Here is a 14,108-nt window from a genome sequence, read left to right as displayed (position 1 = left end):
CCCTTTCGTGATATATTAAGTGGCTTCCCTAAATATCAGGTCGTGGCCATCACTACACCTTGTGACAGTGAACTCCTTAAGTTAATTACACACGGAAGGGATACTTGCATTTGAATTACTGTCAGTCAGGGTCAGACTAGATGTGATGCTTGTTATGCAGTTTGGCATTGAGTAGCTTTTTTTTTTAATAAAAAAAACTAAATAGCAAGTGGCGCGGGATGTGGTGGGGTAGGGAGAAAGACTTCGATCCTCTATGCACTGTGGGAAGATAGAGGCTTTCACAAGGGGAGGAGGGATGTTTTTCAGCCCAAGAGCCACATCCCATTCTGGGCAACCCTTTGTCGCCCTGTTTTGCACTTTTTCCCAGTGATACCTTTCTTTTCCTTTATTTGCTTCTTTTCTTTTAAAAAAAGTGTAACTAGAAATGTGCAGTGTATTCCAAAGGCTCTTTCTCTTCCCCTCTTTTGGACATGTGCCTCATGATTTGCATTTTCATTGGGGCAAGGATCTGCCCTTCTTTTGACCTGTAAGGCACTGTCTATTTAAGTTAAAGAACACACTAACGCGGACCACAATTGCCCTGTGGAGTCCCTAAGCCCAACATTATTTTTTTAAAGCTCTGTGTTATTTTCAAATCCCACACTTGGGATTTTTTTTAAACATTCAACAAGAATAAAACAGAGCTCCTCTGTACTGTACTGAGCTGTAATAAGATTATAAATTCCAGTCCTTTACTGCAATGGGTCATTCATCTTAAACACAATTATTTGAGGCTAAAGAGATTTTGTGCTAAAATGATTTTTATCCTTGTTAGGGCCAGTTGTAGCCTGCATGGTCAGGATTTTGGCAGACAGTGATGATGGGCCCCCAGAGCTTGCAATCTTCTTTTCCAAATACCTTCCAAATCTTTCAGGTTGGTTATTTCTTTTAGTGATGGGGTGAGGGCAGTGGTTGTCAGATACAGAAGAGGCAAGCCTCCAACCCCTGGCTGTTGAGTTGAGATTGAGTTGAGGGGATCCTGACTCAAGATCTCTCTCCTTCTGGGGAGTGAATCGTCAGAGTTTAAGGAAACACTCCAGCAAGGCAAAAAACAAACAAAAACAAGCGACTCAGAGGGGGCTGAGGTTGGACTGAAATTTGACACACAGGTTGAAAGTTATAATTCCTTTTAGGACAAAAGTTAAGCCAACTTACCACACCGCCGCCTGCAGAGTGAACCAGCACCGACATGCCTTCTCGCAAGTTGGCGACTTCAAAGAGCATCATGTATGCAGTTACAAAGTTCATAGGGAAAGCAGCAGCTTCAGAAAAGCTCATATCGTCAGGGATTTTGTACACAAATTCAAGAGGTGTGCACACAACTTCTGCCCAGGCATTGTAGTTGACAAAGGCCATGACTCTGTCTCCAATCTGTAGACATTTTGGGGGGAAACACACATTCGGGTTACAGCTTTCAGGATGTCCCTGGCAACATGGCTACAGAGGAATGGAAAGCTCAACAGGGAACTTTTTATGTCATTGCAGGCAGGCACAAATGTTCTCAGTGGGGAACAGTTCACACATTTACCTACCAGCCATTGAGTGTATGTCTAGCATATAAGGATCAAATGACACACATGTTGCCAAAACAGTGGTCTGGGATAAGAAATATGATTCAAGGGCTTTTAATTCTTGCCTCAAATATCAATTTGTGCCCATAAAGACTTCCCCTCTGTGGATTTCCCATAGTGCCTACCCATTTCCCCCTAAAAATAGAAATAAACATCTTGAAATAAACATCTACCATAGTTAACAGACTATGTTGAAGTGTGTGCTTGCTATGCCCATAAATTTTTATTTGGTTTGCAGATGTTCCCAGAGCCTAAAATGTTGGTGACTTCTTGGACAGTGTTAAACAACAGTCTCCAACACTGCTATTTCAATCAATATACGGTAGAACCCGCTGCAACTAATTTAAAGTAAAAATATACATGTTGGAAGATTTAACTGCATGCCTGTCTCATATCATTATGTTTCTCTGTAGCTCTTATTCAGTCAGGTCAGGGAGGTTTCTTATAACTTGCCTTTAAAAAAAAGGACAGGCAAATTGGAACTGCACAGCTCCTTTGTAGATAATGAATTATCTCAAAATCCCGTCAATCCCTAAAGCTTAGAAAATTTGCAATAGAGGAGAGCAGCAAATTATCCTACTGACCTCAATGAACAGGTTTTTTCATCTTCTCTGATCACTGCTAGTGTTATATCAGTGCATATTTTCAAGTTCTTAGTGACATTTTTGGACTTTGCTGGAATTATCTTGAAATTATCACAAGTGTATGTGTGTGTGTTTTTTTAGTATAGATTGTATTTTTACTGCAAACTTTATATCATTGCCTTCTCATACCTACGGCCAACTTTATCATTTCCTTTTGACAGATTCTAAAATAGGAAAGCAATTCATATTTCTCTTCTGGCTCAAATTCAATTACAAACAAAGAGATATTACACCAGAAGAAAAGGTTGGTGGTGGAGAGGGACTTATTTCAAATATGATACAGTAGAAATCCTTTTTTAAAAAAAGGGAAATTGTTATTCTATATATCATGTTCAGCATGTTATGTTGAAGTCCATAAGAATAAAGGTAATTTATTCAGTAATGTTCTCTGCACGTTTTGCTATAGATAATCTTCACATTGGTGCTCAAATATTTTTAAAGAGGAACATGCTGTTTTAGAGGATCCTAGAAGCTACTGAAACCCCGCCTCCTGAGTTCAGCTTGAATGTAAGGACAAAAAGTGTGTGTGTGTGGGGGGGGTCAGAAGCAAACCTACAGGCCTTGCCCTGCCTGTCTGATTCCCTTCCCTCTTCACTCCTGAACTTCATGTGTTAAGCACAAAAATCTGATGGCTTGTTAACTCCATTGACACACACACTCAGAAACCTCTGCATGATCAGGAACCCTACAAGTGATAGGGAACCCAACTAAAAACTTTGCCTGTGATTGGTTACTGGGTCAGGTATTTTGCATGTGATCAGGAACCCGATCATGAAAGAAGTCCCCTTCAGAACTTCAGGGCATGCGGTGCCAGATTTAGGTGGTGCAGGCAGTTCCCCACACAGGGCACTGAGCTGAGGGGATACAAATTAGTGCACTTGAGAGCATGTGCAGAATGGGAGGCAATGGTGCTGCCATTTTTGCTGTATCAGCTACAGAAGCAATGACCCTCACACCCTGAACATCAGAAATAGAATAAGTGAGGCCTATAACAAAAGGGTGCGGTGTGGACTGTTCTTGTTCAGTCCCCTCCCTTCAGGAAACTTTATTCCATCCCCCCCCACCCCCAGTTTGTCTACCACTTCCACAAATCAGCATTCTGTAGCCACCGAGCACACTTAGTCCTCATCTGGATATTTTTTATCTACCTCAATGATTTTGCACACCTCCACACCTCCCTCTTGTCTGTAGGTGGTGCCATTTTGGCTACATTAGCTGGGCAGTCACACCTGAACGTCAAAAATAATGATGATATCATCATATGGGTCATTTTTATTTTCAACGTCTTTATCAACAATTCCTATCGTTGAATGTGAATTTTTCACTTCTGTGGCATACTAAATTGAAGTTTTCCTTGAGCTACCCACCACAACTAATATGTGATCATATCTAATAAATACATTGCCACCGTCCCAATCAGATAAACATATGAGATTACCTCATAGCCTTTCACATTCTCACCCAGAGCTTCTATGATCCCAGAGCATTCAAATCCAGGCACAAGTGGAGTTTTGGGTGGATTGTCAATGTTCCCCTGCCGAACCATCAGGTCAATAAAATTTAACCCACTGTGAATAAAAGAAACAAGTAATGAGGATGTGTATCACAGTACAGTAAACAAAGGAGACAAAATGTAGGTGAGACTTTCGCAATCTGGTGTCCTCTAGATGTCATGGACTAGTCCCATACATTATGCCATCAAAACAAAACAATGACCATAACAGCCACAGGAGGCTTTGGCAGCACACTAGTAACTAAACAACATTGTCTCAGTCAAGTAAAAATCCTGGGAGAAAAGGTAAGTCATTACCTGGTGCCAAAAAGATGTCAGTGAAGGTGCCAGGCAGTCCTCACTAGAGAGAGAGAGGACTTCACAGATGGGGAGCCACAACTAAATATGCCCCCTCTTCTGCCATCACCCTCCAAGCGTCCCTCAGAGGGCCACCTGGAGAAGGCCTCTTAGAAAGCGCTAAGGGTCTGGATAGGTTCATATGCATAACATATGAAATGGAGTTTAGAGAAGTCTTTTCCACGTTTCAGCATCAATAGCATAGCCATCTCATTCTGAATCTCGGGAATTGCATTACCCACCAACTGGTCACAGACAAACTGATGACACAGGTAGAGGTGACACAATGCCAGAATTCTCTTTATATATTTAATATTGTCTTCTGTAAATAGATTATGTAGGATATACAGAGCATATTTGAAAAGCATAACTGACCTAATCCAGATGGGTATTCACTTTCTGCGTAAAGTCTGTGCAGCAATTTGACATGTCTTCTTATGAATTATTTGTACTTCACTGTTTGCATTTGTGAAGTCTTTCAAAGCTATATTAAGAGACCATGCACAACCCACATTTGAAAAGCACATTTTAGAAGGGGAAAGATCTTATTATGTAATTCCAGCAACCACACTGACCTACAGAAAGCCATCTCTTATCCAAACATTGAGGTAGATACAGGATGGAAGTGAAAACTGAACTGAGCACCCACAGCAAAAGACATGCCCATCAGGATTAAATGAAAAGCTCAAATCTTGATGCCCGCTGGATTTCTCGTGAAAATCAGCTAGGGGTGGATATGACTTGGGAGAAATGGTCTCACAGACCTAATTGGGACCCCTGGTGGGCCTTTATGCAACATCCCCCAGGGATGTTGCACAACATCCTACATAAGTTCTGAAGAACTCAAAGTTTGCTAAATACTTTGCAATATTTGAAATGGCCCTAATAAAGGTTTTGTTTTTCTGTGGATCCCACCATGGACCAACAAAGATACCTATGATAGGTTCATACCCATTGAGTTTCCCTTTTCTAGGGTGACCGGGTGAAAAAGAGAAGTTTTGCAGCTTTGATAAATAGTTTTAAGCTATACCTTTTGAAACTCCCTCTAGCACACAACAATTAAAGGTGTACAAGCCCAGTGCTCCTTCTCTCCTGTCCATTCTAGACATTTTCAGCTGGTGCTGAAGACTGAACCAAAACTGTCCATGTGTTGGAAGAGTTTTTCCTCAACTTGAAAATGTCCTCACTGCATCTCTGGTAAACGTGAGTAACAGTGCAATCCTATACATTCAGAAGCAAGCCACACTAACTTCAATGAGACTTACTGCTAAGTAAGTGTGGCTAGGATGCAGCCTAGACAAAGCAAAATGGGATTAACTATATAAACCTTTTTCCTTGACTAGTTCTGCTGTAGGCAGACTCTGCTACAAGAAAATTTACACAGCAGAGTGTTCATACTGACATGAAAAACGTTTCACTGTATTCCCAACACTAAGAAAAACCCTTGAGACAGGCCATTTCCTTCTCTTTGTGTCCCCTCTGAATATCAGAAAATAATTAATGCTGTTTAAAGATAGAAACATGTTTACATGTTGCCTCTCTGTAGAGATGCCAGAGAAACTAACCATTACATTGCCTTTGAAGTCTCCTAACAGACTTGGATGTAATCTCAGAGAACAGCTCCAAACAAAGAATGTGATAACAACACGTTAGTGGAACTAGATTGTTTTGGTTACTACTAGAATTTGGGGCCCCTCCCAATCTAAGGCAGATTCAAGTGTATAAGGGAGACACAGAACTCTCACTGCCTTACGGCACTCCCTCTAGTAGCAAACTCAGGTGGTGAGTGCCAAAACTAGGCCACTGAGAAACAGGGGTGTGCGCATGTGTATCAGCTGCTTAGGATAACCCTAAATTTTGCAGACCTACAAAATCCCTAAGGGGCAATCTCTACCCCAAACCAGTCCAATGAAGACTGAGCCACAGAATGCTGAGTCGTTTGGAAAAGGAAAAATAGAAGAGGGTGGGAATGTGTTACTAGACTAGGCAGCTGGAATCAGGAATGGGGGCATATCTGTTAGGAATGTTGAGGAGACATTGCAACATTTTGTTGCAGTTGACACTGGTCCTGTCTGTTTCGTGCCATGGCAAGCTGTCATCAGACAACCTTCATGATCCAGGTTTTGGCTGCAGTTCTATACTCACAACCATTCTACATTCACTGAGTGAAGTGGAGGTGGCGGGGGGGTGGTGGACTTGCATCCACTGCCCATATCTTCAACCTTAGCTGTACCCATGAACAGGGACTACATGCATACAAGTGGACATAATCACAGTTCACACATTCATTGAACATGGAATTGCTGTGTGAACAGGGCTTGTGAAGGATCAAAAAGCCCTGTTTTCAGACTTTGATACTTCTCCCTGTATTGCTTGCGCACCACATTTCAAATTTCTGTCTGGAGGTAAACACTAATTTTGATATCCCTTATGAGCACCTGTGCAAGTCTTCTGGTTTCCTGTACACCTCTAAGCCAGGGGTAGAGAAACTGAAGCCCACCAGGTGATCCTGGACTACAACTGCCATAAATCAATGCACATTGGCAGAGTGGGAATTACACCCTGATGGAAATGATAGTACAAAACATATGGAGGTCATGAGGTTGGGGAGAGCTGCATTACACCATGCTAACTCCTATAATATCACATCCTTCATGTGGGGATAAAGAGTTCTTGCACCGATTGTTCATATGCAAAGCAGTGTTCTGGGAACATTGAGCCGGGGATATCTGAGTGGAAGCTAACACAGACATTAAAGACAGAAAGGGCCTGACCCAGAAAAAAAACTGAATGAAAAGCTGCATGAATACAAGACAACATTCATGAGGAGATCTAGGTCATTGGAAACATCAATGGAAATGAGTGCCTAATTTAATTATTGCTCCTGATTGCAAGTTGAGCACTGATTGGCTCTCTGACCCAGTCTCCAATTCTTCATCTATCAGATATACCCTGCCTTTTTATATGTTCAGGGCAACATACAAGCTATAATAAAAGTCACAATGAAGCCCTAAAACCAGATGATATCCCTCTGCCTACTGTGACTCACATTGATAGCACCAAATCTTATTAAGACTAGAAACTCCATATTTGTATAAGTGGAAAATTAATCAACTAAGTGCTTTGTGATTTATGAGTAATGGCAACTGGTAAGCCTGAAAGTTTTGGTTCTGGTGTACTGATATAGGCTGCTCCCAGACTTTGAAAATCCCTCCCTAGAGAAGTTAGACGGGCTCCCTTCTTGCTGTCCTTCCACCAGCAGGTGAAGAACACCTTCATATTCCAGCTGCTTTTAATGAAAGGCCTGGGGCTATGCTGTTTTTATTGTAATTATCCGTATGGGTTTTTTTTTAAAAAAAATCTCTTATATTTATATATAGTTTTAATTCTGTAAATGTTTGTTTTGAAAGACCCCCCCCCCCAATGTTTTAGCTATTCCTATTCTATCTGTAAGCTGCTTTGAGTCCCTGTTAGGGAAAAAGGAGAGGTATAAATAAATATATACAACTACTGCTGCTGCTGATACTACTAATGATACTGACTCTGCTGTGTATAACTGTCCAGAAACCACTTTGCTTTTGTAACATTTTCTTATAACATCTTGGGCACATCCAATAAGCCAAAAGGTAGGAGTTGCAGTTATAAGCACACTTATTTGTGAGTTAGCCCCACTGACGAAGAACTTACTTCCAAGTAAACATGCATAGGTTCCAATTGAATGGACTTGTCAGCATCCTTGTTACTTGTTTAGAAAAGGGAAGGGAGAGAGGAAAGTGATGCATGTAATATGCTTGAATCCCAGAGGTTGAAAAGAGCTAAAAATAACCTCATCCAGTTTCCTGCTGCAAGAAATGACTACGAACTCATCTCTTCAAACATCACACCAAATCACGCCACAAGCTAAGAACAGGCACATCACAGAAAATTACAACTGATAATTTGTATACGGTACAGTGGAACTTGGGTTCTCAAAACCCAGAAGTAATTGTTCTGGTTTTCAAACGTCTTTCAGAAGCCGAACGTCTGATGCAGCTGTTGGCTATTGTTTCTGGGGCGCCTGCACCAATCGGAAGCCGCACCTTGGTTTTTGAACATTTCGGAAGTCAAACGGACTCCTTGAACGGATTACATTTGAGAACCAAGGTACCACTGTATAGCTATATATTCAAGAAGGAACCGTGCATTTTCAGATATCATGGGGTGAGGGAGGAATATCATTTAAAAAAAAAAAAACAACCAGCAGCATTCTGCTATGTAAAACAACCTGCATGTAGGAAAGTTGCAGAGGTGGTAGATGGGCAACTCTGACCTTTCAGCCTGCAATGCCAGGTACATTTTGGAAAGGAGCCTTTTACAAGTGATGATTTAAAACAACAACCTCCTCTGCAGGGGTGCAGTCCATTCTACTACTTCACAACATTCTCTACATGTCCTCATTCTCTCCATGTGTAGATCAAGCCTTAGTCACAAGTAAATTGGATCTGGGAGTTAGCATTGCTGAACCACTGAGAATACATCAGTAACTACAGTAGACTTACACTACTTTTAAAAAATCATCATTCTTCCTTAACATGAAACTTGGAAAATTTAGGATTGTCATTTATGTATCACTCGAAAATAAAGTAAGAATTTATATTCATAGATGTGCATTATGGAATAATTAATTACTATAATGGAAATTAAAGCCATGGTTTTCCCAGTAGTGATGTATGGAAGTGAGAGCTGGAGCATAAAGAAGGCTGATCGCTGAAGAATTGATGCTTTTGAATTATGGTGCTGGAGGAGACTCTTGAGTGCGACATGGACTGCAAGAAAATCAAACCTATCCATTCTTAAGGAAATCAGCCCTGAGTGCTCACTGGAAGGACAGATTGTGAAGCTGAGGCTCCAATACTTTGGCAACCTCATGAGAAGAGAAGATTCCCTGGAAAAGACCCTGTTGTTGGGAAAGATAGAGGGCACAAGGAGAAGGGGATGGCAGAGGACAAGATGGTTGGACAGTGTTCTTGAAGCTACTAACATGAGTTTGACCAAACTGCGGGAGGCAGTGGAAGACAGGAGTGCCTAGTGTGCTCTGGTCCATGGGGTCACGAAGAGTCGGACACAACTAAGCGACTAAACAACAACGTAACAGAAATACAATAAATTTCACTGTAATGGCCAGGAGCACAGGAAGCTGCTTCATACTGAGCCAGGCCTTTGCTTCACCTGGCTCAATGTTGTCTACACTCATTGGCAGTGGGTGTGCAGGATTTGAGACAGGGCTATGTCCCAGCCCTAACTGGAGATGTCAGGGATTAAACCAGAGACTTTCTGCCTGCAAGACAGATGCTACACTACTGAGCTACTGCCCTTTCCATGTGATCTAAGTGTCTACAAAGTTTTCTGTCCACACTCTAACTGTTGAGGGCTGCCTTGGAGATGAAAGTTTTCCCTTTTTAGGTTTTTTTTTTCTTTTAACCATACCTGGACTGGATAGCCCTTCAAACAGAGGAGTCCCTCAAAAAGAGAGCTGTCCTCTGACAGTCCTTCAGAGAAGACTATCCTCTGTAGGTCACAAGGCCACCTTAGCACCAAGGCAGCCAGTGACAATTTGTGATACACAGTTAAACTCCTGCCCTAAGACAATCTAGCTTGATCAATCTAGCTTGGTTTGAATGTTGCAAACCAAACAGAACTGAGTGGGATTTTGAGAGAGAGAGAGCAACACTCACTGGATCCCGCTCTACACCTGACCCTTGGCAAAACAAACCAACTCACCCTCCAGATTACATCACCTGATTCTAAAATAAGCATCTTAGCGTTCACCTTGACATTTTCTTCCCAGAAAATGCCAGCGCATTTGCGTAGTGAGAGCAGAGCACAGCTGTTTACATGACAAAACTCTCCTTCCCTGGCATGTATGCCCAGAAGTCCTAACTTCTATGGATTTTGGTTGCAAAGAACTTGAGGAATAGCATCCTGTATTGATTTTCTTTTTAAAATGTGGAGTTATATTGAAAAAAGAGGCTGATGCTTCCACCATGGGTAGAGTGACTGTTCCTCATAGAGACGCACTAGGAAACAAGCCAGGGACAGGGAAAACTCCTCCCCTTGGCCATCAAAATATTTACATGGACTAAAGGATGAAAGACCATGCTACTCACACACTGACAGTGAATATTTCCTTCAAAGGTCAAGCTGGAGGTGTGAGCTCTCTCACCCACTTGAATTTCACTATGGCCTAGAGCAGGGGTGAGGAACCTCAGCCAATCAGGGTCTGCAAGTCTATCCCCCCCAACCACACCCACCCACCTGCAAATCATAGGAACCAACTCTTAGGGATAAAATATTTGAGGGGGCTGGGGGCCCCAAAGTTGATGGATTTTGCCCTTCAAATGGTCTTGTGATGGATTACATGGGGTGGGGCTTACCTGCCCCTCCCAATATTGTATTCAGGTTGGCTGCAAATGTTACTGGTGATACCAGCTGATGGGCAAGTCTTCCTTGGAAAGCCTACCCTGCACGGATCCCTTCAAGCTACAAAAAGGATGGGCATGGAGTCGGCTTTCCAAATAACCAGGTTTGCTTGTTTTCGCTGTGTGTGCAGTGAAAGCCAGCTGACCCCCCCCCCTTTATTGTTGCGTGACAGAGCAGCCTCTGCCAGAGCCGATGTCGAAAATGAAAATTGTGATATCTGGGTTTGAGAACTGAATATAATACTTTTTAATATTTTTAGAAAGTGGAATAGTTTGGTGTTACCTCTGAGTGCATGTTTTGAGTAATTTTCTACATATACCCGCCAGATGAAAAACTGGAAGTTCTCTTTTCCTCTCGCTCTTTTTCTTTTCTATCTCTTTTCCTCTTTTAGGTTTGTGTTTTTATTTGGATTAACTACTTCTATCTTTGATATTCTAAAAAATATTGGGTATTTGATGTTAACTTTGTATACCTTTTTCAAACTTTCATAAAATCTATGGGTGGGAAAGAAACTACTGCCTTGTATGCAGAAGGTCAGGGGTTAAATCCCTGGCATCTCCAGGTAGGGCTGGGAATGGCCTCTTGTTTGGAACCCCAAGGAGCCACTGCCAGTCACTGCAGGCAATTTCTGAGCTAGATGGACCAACTTGATATAAAGCCATTTCCTATGTCCGTCCAGGACACAAAGGGGTATTAAGTGCCATAGTCTTGCTGTGTATAGTGTGTTTCTGTGTGTTCCTCTATTCTGACTTGCTGGCTCCAATTCCTGGCTCACCTCTGACAGCTGCTAATGACTTAGCCTTGAGAAAAGGGCAGTGTACATGTAAGGACTGGCTTCAGAAAATGTGCATTTTCATGCAAAGTGCATGCGATTCAGTCCCTGCTTCCTCTACCACAAGGTCATATAAAACTGTTATGGTGAATGCCTTTTTGCAGTTTAATGAACTGCAGACCAAATCAGATATACATCTAAGCACATCTGCACTTTACCTGCACTGTATATTGCTTGCCCTGGAATGCCTAAATTCATAGGCACAGTGAGGATCATCAGGCAAATCCCCATGCCTAATTGTATGACGTGTAAGGAAACCCCAGCCTCCCATCCCCTTCCAGGGAAAGCCAGCTTGGTTGGGGGGCAGCTTAGGGACAAGTGGGAGCAGGGAAACAACTCAATAGTATAAAGGCCATCATGGAAGTCTAGTCCCCTTCCATGAGGGGGGAAACATCAAAATGGAGGCCTAGCTCTTAGTGAGGTGGCCAATATGTGTCTAGGCTGCATCATTTTCAGGTCACATCCACACCATAAATTTATGGATGTCCTATTGATTTTGATGGAGTTGACTTTATCAAGTGAGCACACCTTAGATTGCAGTCTCAACTTATTTACAATACCTTCAAGTACCTAACTTTGTTCAAGAACGGGAGGGGCACTGACCTCCTGCCCCCCACCCCAGCTAGCTTGAATCTTACATCAAATTCATTCTAATATTTATTTCATTGTACATTTGTTTTATTACATTTGTACCACACCTTTCTTCCATCAAGGGACTCAGTATAGCATCACATGTGGTTCCCAGGTCTGCCATTCAGGCAATAACTAGGTCTAAACCTGCTTAGCTTCAGAAAGATGCCAATAGCCAACAGCCAGTAACTGCTAGAACGTATGGGTCCCCAGATGTTTCTAGAATGCAACTCCCATCATCCCTGACCATTGTCGATGGCTCAGCATGATGGGAATTGTAGAGCAATGATATTTCCGGTCCCTAGGGTGAAGAGCACTGACCTAGAAGTTGAAATACCAGTCTTTTACCATCAGCTTGCCCAAGCGTTGGACCACGTCAGCACAGTTGCTACACACGCACAATGCAGGAAACTAGCAATAATGGCAAACACTGAGTTGCTTCCCCATGAGAAAATGTGTTAGGATTAGCAGGCAGCAGAGAAATGTAGAGATGAGAAAAGACTCAGCTGGGGGAAAAAGGGGATTCATTCAGAGCGAAGGCAATGCTGGGTCACAGTAACCAAATGCAATCAATGCATGGCTGACAGACAGAAAAAGAACTTCACACCATACAAGAAACCTAATAGGATGCTGAGGCGAGTAGTGTCTTGGAAACCAGCCAGTCTACTACTAAACTGCAGAGTCACAAACATGGGAGAAGAGGGAAGACTGACAGAAAAGAATCACAGAAGGCCAAAATGCTGTTTCCCAGCTCTTACCTCGTCCTCATATCCATTTCAAAAGGCTGAAGCAATAGGAGCAGAAGAGCTCCCATTCAGCTGTACAGAGTGAGGACCACCATAATGGAAAATTGAGGTGATCACCAGCACCATAATAATGGTAAATTAAGGTGGTTGTCCTATGCACATTCTCCTGGAAGAAAGCCCCACTGAGCAGTTTTAGATCTGAGTAAATGCCTCAAAGGTTCGCCCTGTATGTAAACTGGCAACCTGATGCATTCTTACTTGGGAGTAAGACACACTGCACTTAAGCAGGACCTGCTTGTGGGTAAACATGCACAGGGTGGCACCCTTTATATTTGACACCAAGCCCTGACTGTACTGCTGGGAAAATGTGCCTAGGACTGGCCTGTAACTTTGCAAAAGTGTCTTGGAGGGGTGAACATCCCCATATCCCATCCATTCGTTCCCAAGGGCAAGCAAGATCTCTCTCCTGTCCACCCTCAGGCTGAAACGATAGGCTACCAAGGCACTTAAAAAAATGCTCGCCCAGTGAAACACGGATGCTATCACTAAATGCAGAGAAGGGCTTCAGAATATGGATGGCAAGGAGTGGGGGGGGAGGGGCTGGATGGGGGTCAGAGGCAGAGCATCTTCTCATGCAGAAGGTCCCAGGTTCAGTGCCTGGCACCTCCATGCAGGACTGGGAAAAACTCTCTGCCTGGACTGCCCCTGCCAGTCAGTGTAGACGTTGCTGCTGAGCTTAGGGGTCTGACTCAGTTTCCTGTCTTCCTAGGAATATGCTTCTGGAGGGATGGGTGGGTGGGTGAGTGGGAAGGATGATGACGATGCTGATATAAGAGTAAGAATAAGAATAATACTGGACCAGGCTTTGACTCTGATCTTGAGTTCTCCTTCCTGAGGCTCCGGCATCACTTTTTTGGAGACCCGCAGCTTGTTCAGTCCCCCGAAGGCAGAGAGCACCACGGCGCGCATCTCCTTCGCGTCCGCGCCTCTCGGGCTGCTGCTCCCGCCGCCGCCGCCTTCGGCTGCCTCCTTCTCGATCATCTGCTCCGTCTCCTCGGCTTTCTCGGCTCCTTCCTTGGCCATGGCGCTGCTCGGAGACGAGGAGGGGAAGGAGGAAGGAGGAAGGGCGGACGGGTGGACGGACGGAGGGAGAGATGCAGAAGAGCAAAAAGGCAGAGAGGGCGACCTTCCCTTCTCACTCCGGCAGCCTTTCCCTCTCCTGTTGAATGCGAGCGTGGGCTCTGCGTGAGTGTGTGCGTGTGAGCGCGCGCGCGTGTGCGCGCGGCGGGATGCTGAAAGATGTATGCAATGGCTGCAGCCGGCTGGAGGAGAGAGCTC

The 14,108-nt window shown here is 43.4% G+C and overlaps 1 protein-coding gene across 1 annotated transcript in view; it reads right to left on the bottom strand.

Annotated features, from left to right (window-relative positions):
- Positions 1–14,108, bottom strand: part of VAT1L (vesicle amine transport 1 like) — a 48,462-nt gene extending 34,354 nt beyond the window's left edge. Inside the window, exons 1-3 of the mRNA XM_081920381.1 lie at positions 13,630–14,108; positions 3,693–3,822; positions 1,195–1,410 (exon numbers count right to left, since the gene is read on the bottom strand). Of these exons, the coding sequence (XP_081776507.1) occupies positions 1,195–1,410; positions 3,693–3,822; positions 13,630–13,853 (570 nt within the window). The 5' untranslated portion in view covers positions 13,854–14,108. The remainder of the gene's footprint in view (positions 1–1,194; positions 1,411–3,692; positions 3,823–13,629) is intronic.

Source organism: Podarcis melisellensis (genome assembly GCF_964234715.1).
Source record: "Podarcis melisellensis genome assembly, chromosome: 8".
NCBI classification, from domain to species: Eukaryota; Metazoa; Chordata; class Lepidosauria; order Squamata; family Lacertidae; genus Podarcis; species Podarcis melisellensis.
The sequence above is the reverse complement of the archived record's forward strand: the minus strand, read 5'-3'. Positions and strand labels throughout refer to the sequence as shown.